At 37.9% G+C, this 15,284-nt stretch overlaps 2 protein-coding genes across 2 annotated transcripts; one reads left to right on the forward strand and one right to left on the reverse strand.

The window, feature by feature from the left end:
- The first annotated feature begins 621 nt into the window (after window positions 1-621).
- On the forward strand, window positions 622-3,728 carry vma12 (vacuolar ATPase assembly factor VMA12). The gene is made up of 6 exons (XM_083886717.1): window positions 622-911; window positions 1,314-1,387; window positions 1,623-1,712; window positions 2,305-2,347; window positions 2,746-2,858; window positions 3,438-3,728. Exons 1-6 carry the CDS (start codon window positions 728-730, stop codon window positions 3,531-3,533), a joined length of 600 nt encoding a protein of 199 aa, XP_083742843.1. The 5' UTR covers window positions 622-727; the 3' UTR covers window positions 3,534-3,728.
- Window positions 3,729-7,296: 3,568 nt separating this feature from the next.
- On the reverse strand, window positions 7,297-9,838 carry sebox (SEBOX homeobox; the record flags this gene model as incomplete). Its single annotated transcript, XM_083886867.1, has 3 exons — window positions 7,297-8,004; window positions 8,781-8,995; window positions 9,727-9,838. The coding sequence occupies 3 exons, from the start codon at window positions 9,836-9,838 to the stop codon at window positions 7,297-7,299; spliced, it is 1,035 nt and encodes a 344-aa protein (XP_083742993.1).
- Window positions 9,839-15,284: the final 5,446 nt, after the last annotated feature.

Here is a 15,284-nt window from a genome sequence, read left to right on the forward strand (position 1 = left end):
GAAGGCAGGAACGTCGTAATTCGAGCACGAAATAATGAACAAACGACCACCTCAATTTGTAGGCAATGCTTTTCATTTTAGATCTACTATTACATGCATATATGTGAATGGTACAATAACTTGAGATGTATTCCATGAATGACTTTCATCATTATTATGATTATAGTGCGGTTGTATTTTTATTCAAGTATTTTGTGTTATGATGACAAAACGTGAGTTATTACTGATCCCAAATTAATTTTCTTGAACGTTTCAATTTGATTTTCACACAATCATCCAACTCTTAACGTCTTCGACGCTTGGTTTTACGACATTATACATGGACAGTGAAGGCACCAAAACGTGCGACGAGAAACATTTAATTTTGATATTTATTTTGATATCAAAATACGTAATGGCACGAATACCCATTGACTATAAATATGTTTTAAAGATTGTCAATTTAAACAAATTTGCAGTTAAATCCACATAAAAAATATCACACTGTTAGTCACGTGAACGGCTACGTCATCGTGTCACAAGGTAAACAACATGGCGGCTTACTTGGTTTTATATTTCTGCTCTTAGCTACTGTTACATTCCCCCTTATGTTATTTGGTGTTTAACTTATATAATTCATAGTATATTTTTATGACACGCTTTGAATTACAGAGGAAAAGACCTGACAGGTGTTTATTTACAGCGTAATCTGAAACAGTCGGACTGTCCAGTCATCTCTGTTTAAACCATGGCCTCATCGTTTGTCGTTGGGAATCAGTTCAGAGACAAAGTGACTGAGTTACTGGAAAAAACAGACTCGTCTCTGCCGCAAAGACTGAGAGAAGAACTGGAGGAGATTGTTCAAAAGCCACAACCGTCAACTTTGTCCTTCACTACAGCCAGGAAACTCAAGAACAGCCTTCAAGAGCAAAGTAAAATGAAGCAGCTGACACATTTATGTGTATAGTGACTATTTGTACTGTATTGTACTGTGTAATTATTGCACTATAATTCTAAATACTTACAGGATAGGTGACTAAATCACCATGCCTTGTAGTTAATTTGCAATTCTGGCAGCTTTGTCTTCTTTAAATGTTTAAATATGTTATATTTAAGAACATTAATATAAAAATGTTGGAGGTTAAGGGTAAATGTGGGTGTTGCTTTCACCCCCAAGTGCAACATAAACATTGATATAAATAACTAAACAAATAAGGTAATATCCCTGTAATGTAATAAAATGCACCTTTAAAGCTGTGTAAAGCCAGAGTTAAATCATTTATGCTGTATTGTCATATTTTCTATTCATCATGATTTTGTTTGTTTTTCTCTAGATCATCCTTTCTACCTGCATGAGTTGTTGGAGGACAGCTCATTGCACCTTCCTGAGGTTGTGAAGCCTCCCAGGGTTTGTGGATTCATTCATTCATTCTCAAAAATCAAACCTTTCAGGTTTTTGAATCAATTAGAAAATAATTAGTTCTCAAGCTCTACCTCTTACTCTAATTGCATTTACTCCACTTTTTTTTTGTCAACTTTAACTGTATAACTTGTATTACACAAGAGCAAAATGGCATATCGGTCTCCAGGAAAAAGGTTTTTTTTAATTTAATTAAACAAATCTAGTCTCTCTTTTAATGCAGAACCCTGAGCTGGTCGCACGTTTGGAGAAGATCAAAGCCAAACTGGCCAATGAGGAATACAGTAGGATCACACGCAATGTCAACACACAGGTAAATCTCCATCCATCCATTTTCTACCACTTTATCATTATATTATATATCAGGGGTCCTTTAAACCCTTGAGGTTTTTTTGTTTTTGTTTTTTTTTAAATAGACATGGATCATTGAGTGCGTTTACATGCACACTAAAAAAAAGATTATTATCGGGTTTTTGTAGTTATCTGGTTATTCAAGTGTTCATGTAAACGGAATAAACCGATATTAAATAATGCCGTTATCGGTTTTTGAAAAACCTGTTTAACTCACCTAGGTTTTTGTCAATAATCTGATTTCTTAGAGACATGTATACACCTTAAACGGTTACCCGATCATTGCCAGTAATCTTTTTTTTGTTTTAGTGTGCATGTAAACGCACTCACTGAAAGTGCTTGAATTTTGGGCAAGAAATAAGTTAGATTGATATTTAGGTAAATGTCTTCCTTGTTTGTTACAACACCACCTTCTGCTGCATGCCCTGCATTGCTTGTTGTACGTAAACTAGGCCTACGCAGAGCAAATGTCGAGTCATTAAGCAAGAGAGAGCAAACGATAATGCATAATGTGACTAATTTCTAATTGAATTACATTTTTTCTTTGTCATCAGGAAATCAACAGAAGTGGAACATTAGCTGATTTTGGACGTGAAGGTTAGTCACATGTCTCACTCACATCAGCTGATTTCCTTTACTGTCTAAACAGTGACTGAAATCGAAATCTGTACATCTGTGGCTCAGAATGGTCATGTTTGATCCCCAGCTCATACAGTCCTTGGGCAAGATGCTGAATTCCAAACAGAGTTGGGGAATTTACTTTTAAAAAGTAGTGTTTACTTGTTACTTCTTAAGAAAGTAACGGCACACGCCGCTTCTCTCCGTTCCGCTCCCCCTATCCATCGAACTTAAAAACGTCTGATTGCAAACCAGCCCTGATATCTGTGATGTATGTACTAATGCGTGAATGGCTAGAGCTTTGTGAGAGGTCGTGAAAAACTAGAGCAGTGTGGCATAAATACAAACCATTCAAACATTTATCTTTCTCTCTGCAGTGAGATCGGTCAAGGCAGTGGTGGTGACTGTATTCAATTTCCTGGTCACTGTGATTGCAGCTTTTGCCTGTTCATACATGGGCAGTCAGTACCTGTTCACTGAGACTACAGCGGTAAGACAACGTCTAATCTTATGCCACTTTATTTGGAACACACCGCTCCGTCCAGAGCAATCCAATACCACAGACATGTAATCTTCTCCACCCATATAATAGTATGCATCTTAAAGGTATTGATTTTTGTTACAACATCATTTAACACTTCAAAACAACCACTCTGTACAATTTGGATTTGTTTATATTATGTGTTTATATTACAGGCAGTAAAAATAAGTATGTAGTATTGATTCACTTTAGCATACATCACCTAAAGTTGCAGTGCAAGTGTGGTTATATAAGGTATTTACACATAATCTGCTCACCCCTTATGCCATGTACCAGCTCACTAAAAACATGGCTGCGAGTAGAACCACCAGAATAAACAGAATGTTTGCCAATTAATAAAAGACTGACCTAATGAAGTCTACTCCTGCTTAAGTCTATGATGTCCTAAGATTACGTTTGCTTCTTCATCTCACCATGAGACAGCATTCATACAGCCACACTAACACCTTAACTTAGTTCACTTAAAGTTGCCTTTGTTACCTAACATTGACTCTTTTTGTGTGTTTTCTCCTGGTACTTGTTTTGCAGAGAGTGATATCAGCTGTGATTGCTGCCTCTGTAGTCGGTCTTGCTGAGCTGTACGTCCTGGTCCGGACCATGGAGGGAGAACTCGGGGAACCATAGCAGCCATGCACAACAAAGAAGGGACTTTTTAAAGCAAAACCAGCCGAGATTATCAATTTGTTAAAGCTGAATATCTGCAACGCTGCCAATGCTACTGCTTCAGACCAGATATTTTACTTCAATGTAAAAAAAACTTTTGTCTTTTATTTGTGAGAGACAAAATACCTTTTCTGTGACATGCTTACTTTGACATTTCTGCTTAATGTGACATTCCACTTCAAATCTACATATGAATCAGGTTTCTTATTTATTTCTTTTCATATTTGTCCTGAAAGTGCAATCTTTTGTTTCTCTCTCTCCTCTTTTGGTTTTAATTTTATTATGATTCTCACATATAAGTTATAACTGTATTTTGTTTCTAATAAAATCATCAGTGCTAACTGAAGAGCTTTAAGATGCAGTTTATATTCCCTTGTGGAGTAAGTCGACTTCACATCTACTCTGAATAATGCAGTAGGTGTGCAACTAATTAATATTTTCATAATTGATGAATCCGTCAATTATTTTCTTGATTAACCCGTTTCTTCTTTGTCAGAACACGCGTCAGTGTTTGCCAAATGTTTGTCCACAAACCAAGATATATATAATTATATTGAGCAAATAAACCGGAAAATATTCACATATAAGAAACTCGGACCCTCGTCAACCATTTAATTGATCAAAATAGTTGACAATTGAATTGATTAATAATTGAATAATCATTGCAGCTCTAGTATGTGCACAATGTTGTATTAAAACAGAATATATTTTCAAATAATGACTACATTTACGTAGACAAGTCATAGTTCAGGCTTTTTGAAGTGTAGTTGCATATTCTGACACAATAATCAGCAATGACTGCACTAAACTAAATACATGAAACAAGTAATAGAAACGAAAAAAGTAGTATGTCCTTTAAGTGACATAGTAACATTTATCAAGTTTCTGAGAGCAAAAATATGTCATTTCTCACAATTGGCTGATTCATAAATGATAATCAGCTAATGCGGATAATTAAAAGATGGCTAATATTGGGACAATGTATTGGTCTACTTCTAGGGTTAGTAAGTTAGTGTATTAAATGCCATGAGCTTCACTTGTACTCATACTTGTGCATTTTATGTTGTTTAATAAATATGTTTTGTCCATGGTCTTGGGGGCATTAGTTTGACAAACATCCCTGATGAAGACCATGAGGTGAAACCGAAAATGTCTGTTGGACAGTTGTTTTTCAGGCTGCTTTTGCTGTGTTTTGCTTGTTGTCCACATTTCAGCTCCTGTAAATAGCCTGTCATATGTGACATCAGTAAATAATAATCATTTAATCATCGGCCTATCGCTTTATCCTCCACGAGTGTGGCTGGAGTCAATCTCAGCTGACGCAGGGCGAAAGGAGGGGGACACCCTGGACAGGTCGTTGCAGGGTAAACACACAGCGACCAACCATTCACCCCCACATGGAAAACATGCAGGTCACAAACCTGGGTCTTTTTTTTGCAATGCTAGCCACTATGCCATCATGTGACCCTTCATGAAGTTATTTATTGCTAAATAAATGATTTCATTACCCATTTCCACCTGACAGATGTATCTGCTGACCTCACTGTAGTGATCAGTGCTCAGATTTGAAGTGAACTATAGACCACCAACACAAACAAAACAACAGCAACAGTCGTGATAACAGACCCCAGAACAATAACACATTCACATTTCACAATTACAGTTTGACACGAATGATCGCTTTTCTCTGATCTCCTCTCCAGCTATGACTTCATATTTTTTTGTAAACTACCCCATCCTCCTCTTGTCAAGTTCTGTCATATCAGTGTTAGGATTAAAAGATGAAACTACATCTGGAATACAAAATAAAAGTATCGTCCGAAGATCTGAGATTTGACACCCGGATTAAAGGTTTATTGAAAGATTATTTGGTATTAAAGCTTACTGTGATATGCAGGGATCTCTGTCCAGTGCTGGACGGATAGTGGGTGCTACTGTCTGTCATATTTGCCTCTGTATTATATTTCTCATGTAATATTTCAAAACTTAAATCCAGGCAGAATTGCAGAGCCAGTAAGCTGATAGACTCTGAGCTCAGGCTTTAATTTTGTTCTTATTTTTTTCTTTTTTCTTTTTATTATTGTCTAACCCAGCTGATACTTAAGAGGACAGGGAGATATGAAAAAAATATATTTTGACTTGGAAAATAATTATTCCTGTCATGGTATCTGCCTTAACCACAAGGAATCATTTTAATCAGGATGTTTTGAAGGATAATACTTGCAGGGTCGCAGCATTAAACATGTCACGGTTCAGCTTAGAGCAGGAAAACAAGAACGGGCATCTGTGAGACATCTATGACATTAACACAGTGAAATATGATGGATTCTATTAAACACTGATGTACTGATTATAAAACACCAGACGGGAACAACTCCTGTGGCTCTTTTTAGGAAAAACATAACTTTTCAGATAATATAAATTATAGACTGTTAATGTCTGTTTATTACAATGAAACACCACTTTGTACTGCAATTATAATGTTATATGTAAAAAAATCTATTTCAAGAGGTGTGTAATATGGGGGTTAGGATCCGAAACTGTAAACAAATGTTTGTATTAGAATTGTTCATTAGCCAATTAGCATTTAGCCAATCATTTTTACCCATTCCAAATTCAAACGGCAAGCTAAAATACTGTACTTTCTGTCTAACATGCAATTATGTTTTTTATTTACTACTACTACGACTACGAAAACTTTGAAAATAAATGTATTATTGCATGTTAGTAGTACGAAGCCTAAAGCTAGCATGCTAATGAACAATTCAAATAGACCTACACACTTTTGGCTAATGTATAAACACTGGAATATTGGATAAAGATAATAATGAAAAATAGATACAATGTTGGACAAATGGCGAGGAGCTAACCGCATATATAATTAGTGACCTTAAAGTATCAATCAGTTGTAACTGACTAAAATAGTTAGCTAAAAGTAGCCTAATTGATAAATTGTTAAAATATCTAAGCTAATGAATGTAACATTTTATTTTATTTTATTTGTATTTTTTTTTTTTTTTTAATGAAGCCTAAATAACAACAGATATGATATGAAAACACAGTTAATGGTCATAGATATCACGGTTTTACAATTTGTAAGCATGTATTTTCATATACCTGCAATGTAGCTTCAAATTATATCTATATAATATATATCAGTATATCAGTATATTACTTTTAGCCATACTGCCTAGCATAGAGTATGAAGTATTCCAATATAAAGTTGCAGTAATGTCAATTTATTACTGTGGAAACAAACAAAACAGCTGTCTTTAATGGGTGATAACAGTGATAATGCTGAGAGGGAACCAACTATAGCTAAAACTGCAGGGCAGTTCTGGTCATTTTTGTCTCCTATTTTCATTTCCATCCTGTCAAACAGTTGCGCATCATCAGAAAATTTCCAGATTAATCGTTACAAATATTGAAAGCTCAATAATCCAAGAAAGCGTGGTTTGGTTTCAGGAGCAAAAATTACAAATTGAACTTGTGGCGTTGGAGGAAAAAAATATTTTTATTCCCTAATTCATGCAACAAACAAACAAAAACACATTGACAAAGAAGAACCATGAACAACATATTCACAACAGTACTGCAGGGTTGTTGTTTTTTTTTTTTTTATCAAACATAGGACAGACTAAAACACATACTTTGTAAAACAAGGAGTGGCCGCTGTGACTACAAAATGTAAAAGTTCTATAATATTCCGCACCATACATGGTCATCAGAATTCAAGGAAGTTGGTGACAATGGCAGCGTTGTAGATTAGGTCTGAGATGTAGCCCATGGAGGTCTGCGCTCCTATCTGTGGGTGAGGATGGTGGTGGTGGTGGTGATGTCCTTGCCCCTGACTCACCTCCCAGTACATCTGCTGTGGGTGAGAAGGGACGACCTGGTCCACAGAGGTATGTCCTCCACCTCCAGTGTTGCCTCCATACATTGCCTGATGAGGCCCTACTGGTACCATGCTCTGAGGCTTGAAGCTCTTGAAAGCCTGATATGGCCGCGGCAGGGCAGAGTGGTGAGTCTGCCTGCTGATGGGCTGGGGAAATGAAAAACCTGGGAGTGCTGGCCCCATATGCTGCTGCTGTTGCCGGTGGTGCTGCTGCTGCTGCTCCTCCTCCTCCTCCCAGGGACGAGCCTGTGAAGCCTTGCAGGAGCCTGGTGTGAGCTGCTGGTGGAGAGATGAGGAGGACAGAGGTGTCGATACAGGGTTGTTGTAGATTTGGATCCAGTCGGAGTAGAGTTGCGAAACATCCTCGGAGTGGTGGCTCTGCTCCTGCCTGAAGATGTCTTGCAGTGTGGTTTGAGTGGAGAAAGTTGGAGTCGGAGAGGACTCTGTGGTGGTCACTCTACCTCCCAAGACAAGCTTGGTGGACCTGGAGAATCGACAGGTCTTGATACTTCTGGCTCGTCTGTTTTGGAACCACACCTGAGGAAATCGGTGTTTTAATATCCAGATCGTATGAATTACACCCAATATTATATTCATGATACTCAACCTGGACTGTGCAGCAGCACCACTTCAAATCTAAATCTGAGCTCAGTGAAAATATATAGCAGACTGTGGTCTGCTGCTTTGCCAATATCACCTTTTTCTTACATTAACTCATTGAATGTATATAAAAAGTGGACGTAATATTTTCAGCTTTGAGACTTTGACTGAACCGTAAATTCACACAGGTGTCCACTCACATGTGCCGTGCAGCATTGCAACGAGAACACAATTTACAAAAACTGACGTCATGTTCTATTGAAGAAAACAGGAAACCATAGTTTGAAACCATTAACTCTCAACAGGTCACAAAGTAGAAACTGGACATTAAAATAAAACCATTAAAACTCATGAAACTTTGCCCAAATTTTAGAAGCCTTGGTTTGTAATGTTTTTATATTTGTTTATTGATATGGTTTCCTATGCTGTAGATGCTATATGCATATGTGTATATATATATATATATATATATTTATGTCTGATGAATGCAAATATAATTACTTTTATCGAAGCACCAACTTTTCTACCTCCTTTATGTAGTATTATAACATTTGCCTGTGTTCCCTTAAGAATCTTAAAACACAGCTGCTTTAGAACACATGATGTTGTTTCTTCTTAGCTTGTACCCTGTAATGTGATAATGGAGAATATTGACCTGTCACAATGTTGTAAAAAATACAATCAGTTACAATCAGAGCTTGGTATATATTCACCTGAATCTTGCTCTCAGGCAGGTGTGTGTGTGCAGCCAGCCGCTCCCTCAGTGTGATGTCTGGGTATGGAGTGACGGCGAAGGCCTGCTCCAGCTCTGACAGCTGCGCTCGGCTGAAGATGGTCCTCTTCCTCTTCCTCTGAGCGTCTGTGGAGCCTGTGGCTCTGTTGTTGGGATCTGGAGACGACGCTGCGCTCTCAGTGCACACGTCCTCCACTGAAACCACACACCACACTCACAATCTCAGTCACATACGGTCAAATCTAAGACGTTCTTAATGAATGAAATTCAAATGTTGAAATCGAGGAAAGTGGATCATTTGTTGAGGATGTTTTCCATTTAACAATAACAATTTAGTTTACGAATAATTGATTTGGTATATTTTTTTTAATCTAAAAGTGTCGAACATCAAAACATACCAGCCTTTTAAAAAACACATTTCTATATATGTATATATTATATATTAATGTGAAAATACATATATAAATGCAATATAAATCATTTTTAAACAGACACAATAAGAAAGTGCGGCAACAAAATAGAATAGAAGAAACAAATACAGTAAATGCATTTTAGGGGCATTTAACACAACATGAGTAAAATCAAAGACCAGAAAATGGAGTTTGCATTCATCAGACATAAAAAAACAAGCAATTTTTTTATCACTCTTTTTTTCTCTCTCTTTTTTTTAATCTAACAGACAAAAATGTATGTACATGTATGTACATACACATGACAGCTCATCTTTTTATGAGATGAGTTGTCATTTTTGCAGTTGACCTTCTGGTTCATTCATTTAAAATTTAAAATCACATCATATTATCAATTAATTAATAGATCATTAATCTGTTGAGATGTTCATTGTACATTTTTAATTAAGGTAAGACTTGAGTTAATGAATTGAGCACAAATACCAAATATTATTATTATTATTATTGTTATATTACCTTTGCAGTGATCCCGTTCTCCAAACAACCCTTTCAAATCTTTGAAATGTATCACGTCTCCCTGCTGCTCTTGCTTGATTAAAGAAAAGTCAGAGTCCATGAACAGAGCCATCACCTCAAACACACACATCAACACACACAGGACTATTTCAACTGAAGAGCTCGACTGTGACTGCTGCTCAGAGCAGAGGAGGAGTTTCCACTTCACCTCTTATACCCTGCAGATCAGTGGGGAGACTTTCCACACCCACTAACCCACACCCACCCACCGTCCTGCAAAACCAGGTGTTTTGCACCTCTGCCTCAGCTGTAGCTGTTTTTATGTTGCATTTTAAAAACAATTCAAAGTGGTTTGACACTGTGCTGACAAACAATATATCCATACGAAAACGAGTGTGATACAACAACAATAAAAAAAGAACCATTAATATATTTATTTACATAATCACAATGACTTATGTTTATTTAGTCCCCACACTTGATTTTGTCCTCATATATTTTCTTTGCTTACAGCAAACTGATTGATAGGCTTATTTGGTCTATATAATTATATAGGCAGAGGCATATCAGAGGCTGTGGGGACTTTGGGGGACCTGGGCAAACGGTGCCAAGGCCAACCTCTATCAATAAATCCCCAAAACACATAAAAACAAACAAACAAACCACAAAATAACAGTACATGTATCTGTTGATGGTGCTGCTGCATTACATCAACTCTTGTTATTATACATTTACGATTATACTTATTATTCAGTGTGACAAAATCTCACTCACCATTGTCTTGGTGTAAAAACCCGCTGTTTCTGACAAGTAGTCTCATTAGGGGAAGAATTTATGAAAAATGTATGAAGGTCATTACAAAATTGGAATTACATTTCTATTGGCTCATAAAAAAACAAAAAAAACAAAAAAAACAACAACCTCAAAATAGTTCATAAACATCTTGAAAAGAATGATTTGATGGTGGGAAAATGTGAAATACTGAAGATAAACGCCAGTAAGTGCAATGTAAAAGCATAAATCACATGACTGAAACAGGATAAAACATTTCACTGCTCTACATAAATGTGGATAAGGCAGAAAGACAGAGAGGACAAATGTGTGGACTGAAGAGTAAACTACTGCATTCCTCCACTTAGTGACAGAAGTAAATATCATTGAGGAAAACAGCAATGAAAAGCCACCATGTAACAGCTACTGGTGCTCTTGAATTGTAATCCTGGTGACACAGACATTCATTTTTGCGCCACCTACTGCTCACCTTTGTGAACTAACTCTCATTATTCTCTTAACATTAGCAGATAAAAGCTGCTGCTGGTAATCTGCTCTTGTCTCTGATTCTCTGTTGACCTTCTCTTGTTTTTGATTCCAAATAAATCAAATGTCTTTCTTTCACTAATTCACCGCTAGGGGGCAGCGTATTTCCATTTCAAAGTGCAAGAGAACCTGACGTGTGCACTCAGCTGCTGCTGGTGGAGGCTGGAACACTTTATAGAGGTGGTTGTAGAGTAACTGGTCTTCAGTGAAAACACACTTGGACCCATTGTCATCATGTCATCCACTTTGATCATCTGATCACAGCCACGCTTCAGTCTACACACAAAAACATATCATTATACAATTAGAAAACAACCCATTAGGAACTTGTTAGCATGTTGATTGGGCTGTTATACAGGTATGTTTGTTTATGATTTGTTAAACTGTTCATACGTTTGTTTACCTGTTAGCCTTTTAATTTGTGTCAGTCTGTGTAGTAATAGTGTTTTGACTTGAAGTGAAATGTACCAGCATGTCACTGCGTGTCAGTTTAAGTTCTAGTTTTGGTTTGAACTGTGTTAAACTGTACGAGCAGTTTAACATGCTAACAGTCGTTGTGCTAGCTACCTGTGAGCGTGTTGTGCCAAGTGAAACAGATACGACATTACATACATATTACCGATATGCGAACACACACACGCATGCGCGTACACATAAACACTCGCCTGTGATTGGCTGATTTTGGCTTTGATGCATTGACGTCACAAAGGTCTTTCTTTTTTGGCTTTAATACGTCATCATGTACAGACTATATAAGAAAGGCTGCAACAAACAGCTCTTCAGTGACATTTACCTGTGAATATAGACACAAGCGATATCTATATTCTACAAGACACAGTCCACTGCCTTTGATACGAGATCCAGCGACTTACAGAGAACAAAAACAGTCTCTGAGACAGCAAGTGGAAGAACTGCAGAAGGACTATAGCCATGAATGTCCAACTGAAGCATATGTTGGACCTGCTGAGTAATGAAGAGAGGAAACAGCAGTCTTGTTACGTCACCTGCCTGACTGAGCTCTTCCAGAGAGAGGAGGAAGTCAAGTGCAGTGAGGCACAACCGAAGGCTGAACAGCAGTTTCTGGAGTCATGGCCATCCCTGTACCTGAGACACAGTCCTGAGGCCTGGACCTGGACTGAGGCTGAGGATTGGCAGCACCTGGAGGAAGAATGGAGGATGAAGGAGAGAGAGGCAAACCACCAGATCTCTCTGCTGCACAAGCTTTGTACCAAGGGGCCGACCATGGAGCAGATGAAGACAGAGTCTCTCAACAGACCTGTCCTCATTCGTCCCTCCTACTATCCCCAATTCTCCCTGGCACCCACCTCCACTTCAGCTCCCCTCGTTCTTCAGCGAGAGTCTCCTGCATTTCCTCCTTTCTCTGAGAAACTCTTTAAAGCCTTCACACCCTCCTACTACCCACAGAACACTGCTTAAGCCAAACTAGCCTTTTGCTTGTTTTTATTATTGTTATTGTTGTTAATAAATGTGTTCAAATGAATTTTATTTCTCTCTCCGTGTTTTTTCAATACAGAATTCAAGGCTCTGATTGATTATATCATTAGTTTAATCTCTTAATATATTGAAACATGAGGTCAAAAAGTAAAACAGCTCTAAAAGGACTCTAAAATCTCAATATTATATATATATATAGTGCACAGGTGTTTGTCTCTGATATGTCCTTGCTGGCCTGGAAAGCAGAATTCATTAGTCATATGGTAGAGGTAACTACCATGTTAAATTACATGGTAGTAACATGTAATTACATGTTACTACCATGTTATAATAATAACATGGTACAACATGTACCATGTTAACATGTTATTATTATAACATGTTACTACCATGTTATAATAATGTTAAAATAATATTATTAACATTATTTTAATGTTAATAATAACATTAAAATTAATTAACATTAATTTTAATGTTAATGTTAAATTCCACTTAACATTACATGTTAAATGGTAACATTTGATTATGTATTGTCTTTTATTGAAAAATTGTCATTCTGGGGTTGATAGATATAATTAGTTTATTGGTTGTGGGTATCAATAAAAGGGGATGATTGTGGGAGAAAATTCTAATCTTCAGCCAACATCAAGTTTCATTACTCACATTCTTATAACCAGACCCTGGTGTTCAATATAAACAGCCGTAGCTTAGGATAAGACACAAACTAGGCACCTTTCGCGGTTCCCTCCCTAGATATCAAGGCGCCAGGCATCCTATAGGTTTGCACTCCTCGACAAGATCTGTAGGAGACGCCACTTACTATCCCTGACTTAGTTCTGTTTGTAGATGGTGCAGCGTGGACAAAATCAAGTTGGGTTTACTCTCCAAATGAAGTGTTGAAATGATCTGCTCCCTTGCCTCCTCACCTTTCTGTGCAAGCAGCAGAACTGGTTGCATTGACTGAAGCATGTAAAAATAGCTGCAGGGAAATCTGGCACTATTTACACTGACTCTAGTTATGCTTTTGGTGTTGTCCGTGATTTTGCTACTTTGGTACATTTTCTGACTTCCTCAGACGTGTTCATCACAATCCTGTTTCTTTTGACTGTAACTGTGTGACCATCACACACAGCTATTTGCCATTGTTCTGCTCACACAGGTGGTTCTGACACAGTATATTCAGGTAATGCAAGAGCAGATTGCAGCTCAACTTCCTGTGGTTAACCACACTCACTCGGATCTGAACAAGGATCCATTGAAAATATTAACACACCTCTTAAGGAATAATTTTAATGATTTTTTTTTAAATTGAGGAAAGGATCCGTTTGTCCTGCTGCACTTTGACAGTGAGGGGGATTTTGAGGATTTACCGTAAGTGCAAGAATAGAGGCGATACAGATTCTAATCGGCGGCGGGCGTGACTGTGTTTGAGAGACATTTTCTAGTGAAGCGTTCGTGTTTAGTTTTGCGCTAACTGTAGTAGCAGGTACTTGTTAGCATGTTGGTTGCGCTGTAAAACAGGTACGTTTGTTTATGTTTTGTTCGTACGTTTGTTTACCTGTTAGCAGTCGTTTAATCTGTGTCCGTTTGTGCAGAAATAGGTTTATGCTCATTTAAGGCGATGTCAAATGTACCTGTTAGCATCGGTTTGTGCAAAGTTTAGCTGTTGTGCCAGGAACCATTTAGCATGTTATGCTAAGTTAAACACATATTACAGTTCAGATAGATTTAATTCATTATTAGTTTTTAAAGTTAACCGTTAATGCCAACCCCGCACGCACATAAACACTCGCCTGTGATTGGCTGATTTTGGCTTTGATGCATTGACGTCACAAAGGTCTTTCCTTTTTGGCTTTAATACGTCATCATGTACAGACTATATAAGAAAGGCTGCAACAAACAGCTCTTCAGTGACTTTTACCTGTGAATATAGACACAAGCGATATCTATATTCTACAAGACACAGTCCACTGCCTTTGATACGAGATCCAGCGACTTACAGAGAACAAAAACAGTCTCTGAGACAGCAAGTGGAAGAACTGCAGAAGGACTATAGCCATGAATGTCCAACTGAAGCAGATGTTGGACCTGCTGAGTAATGAAGATAGGAAACAGCAGTCTTGTTACGTCACCTGCCTGACTGAGCTCTTCCAGAGAGAGGAGGAAGTCAAGTGCAGTGAGGCACAACCGAAGGCTGAACAGGAGTTTCTGGAGTCATGGCCATCCCTGGACCTGAGACACAGTCCTGAGGCCTGGACCTGGACTGACGCTGAGGATTGGCAACACCTGGAGGAAGAATGGAGGGTGAAGGAGAGAGAGGCAAACCACCAGATCTCTCTGCTGCACAAGCTTTGTACCAAGGGGCCGACCATGGAGCAGATGAAGACAGAGTCTCTCAACAGACCTATCCTCATTTGTCCCTCCTACTATCCCCAATTCTCCCTGGCACCCACCTCCACTTCAGCTCCCCTCGTTCTTCAGCGAGAGTCTCCTGCATTTCCTCCTTTCTCTGAGAAACTCTTTAAAGCCTTCACACCCTCCTACTACCCACAGAACACTGCTTAACCCAAACTAGCTTTTTGCTTGTTTTTATTATTGTTATTGTTGAAAATAAATGTGTTCAAATGAATTTTATTTCTCCGTCTGTTTTTAAATATAGAATTCATGGCTCTGGTTGATTATATTATTAGTTTAATCTCTTAATATATTGAAACATGAGGTCAAGAAGTAAAACAGCTCTGACTCTGAAGGAAAAACAAACACAAACAGCCATCTTGGTGATGCCT

Source organism: Microchirus variegatus, assembly GCF_963457635.1.
Source record: "Microchirus variegatus genome assembly, chromosome: 3".
NCBI classification, from domain to species: domain Eukaryota; kingdom Metazoa; phylum Chordata; class Actinopteri; order Pleuronectiformes; family Soleidae; genus Microchirus; species Microchirus variegatus.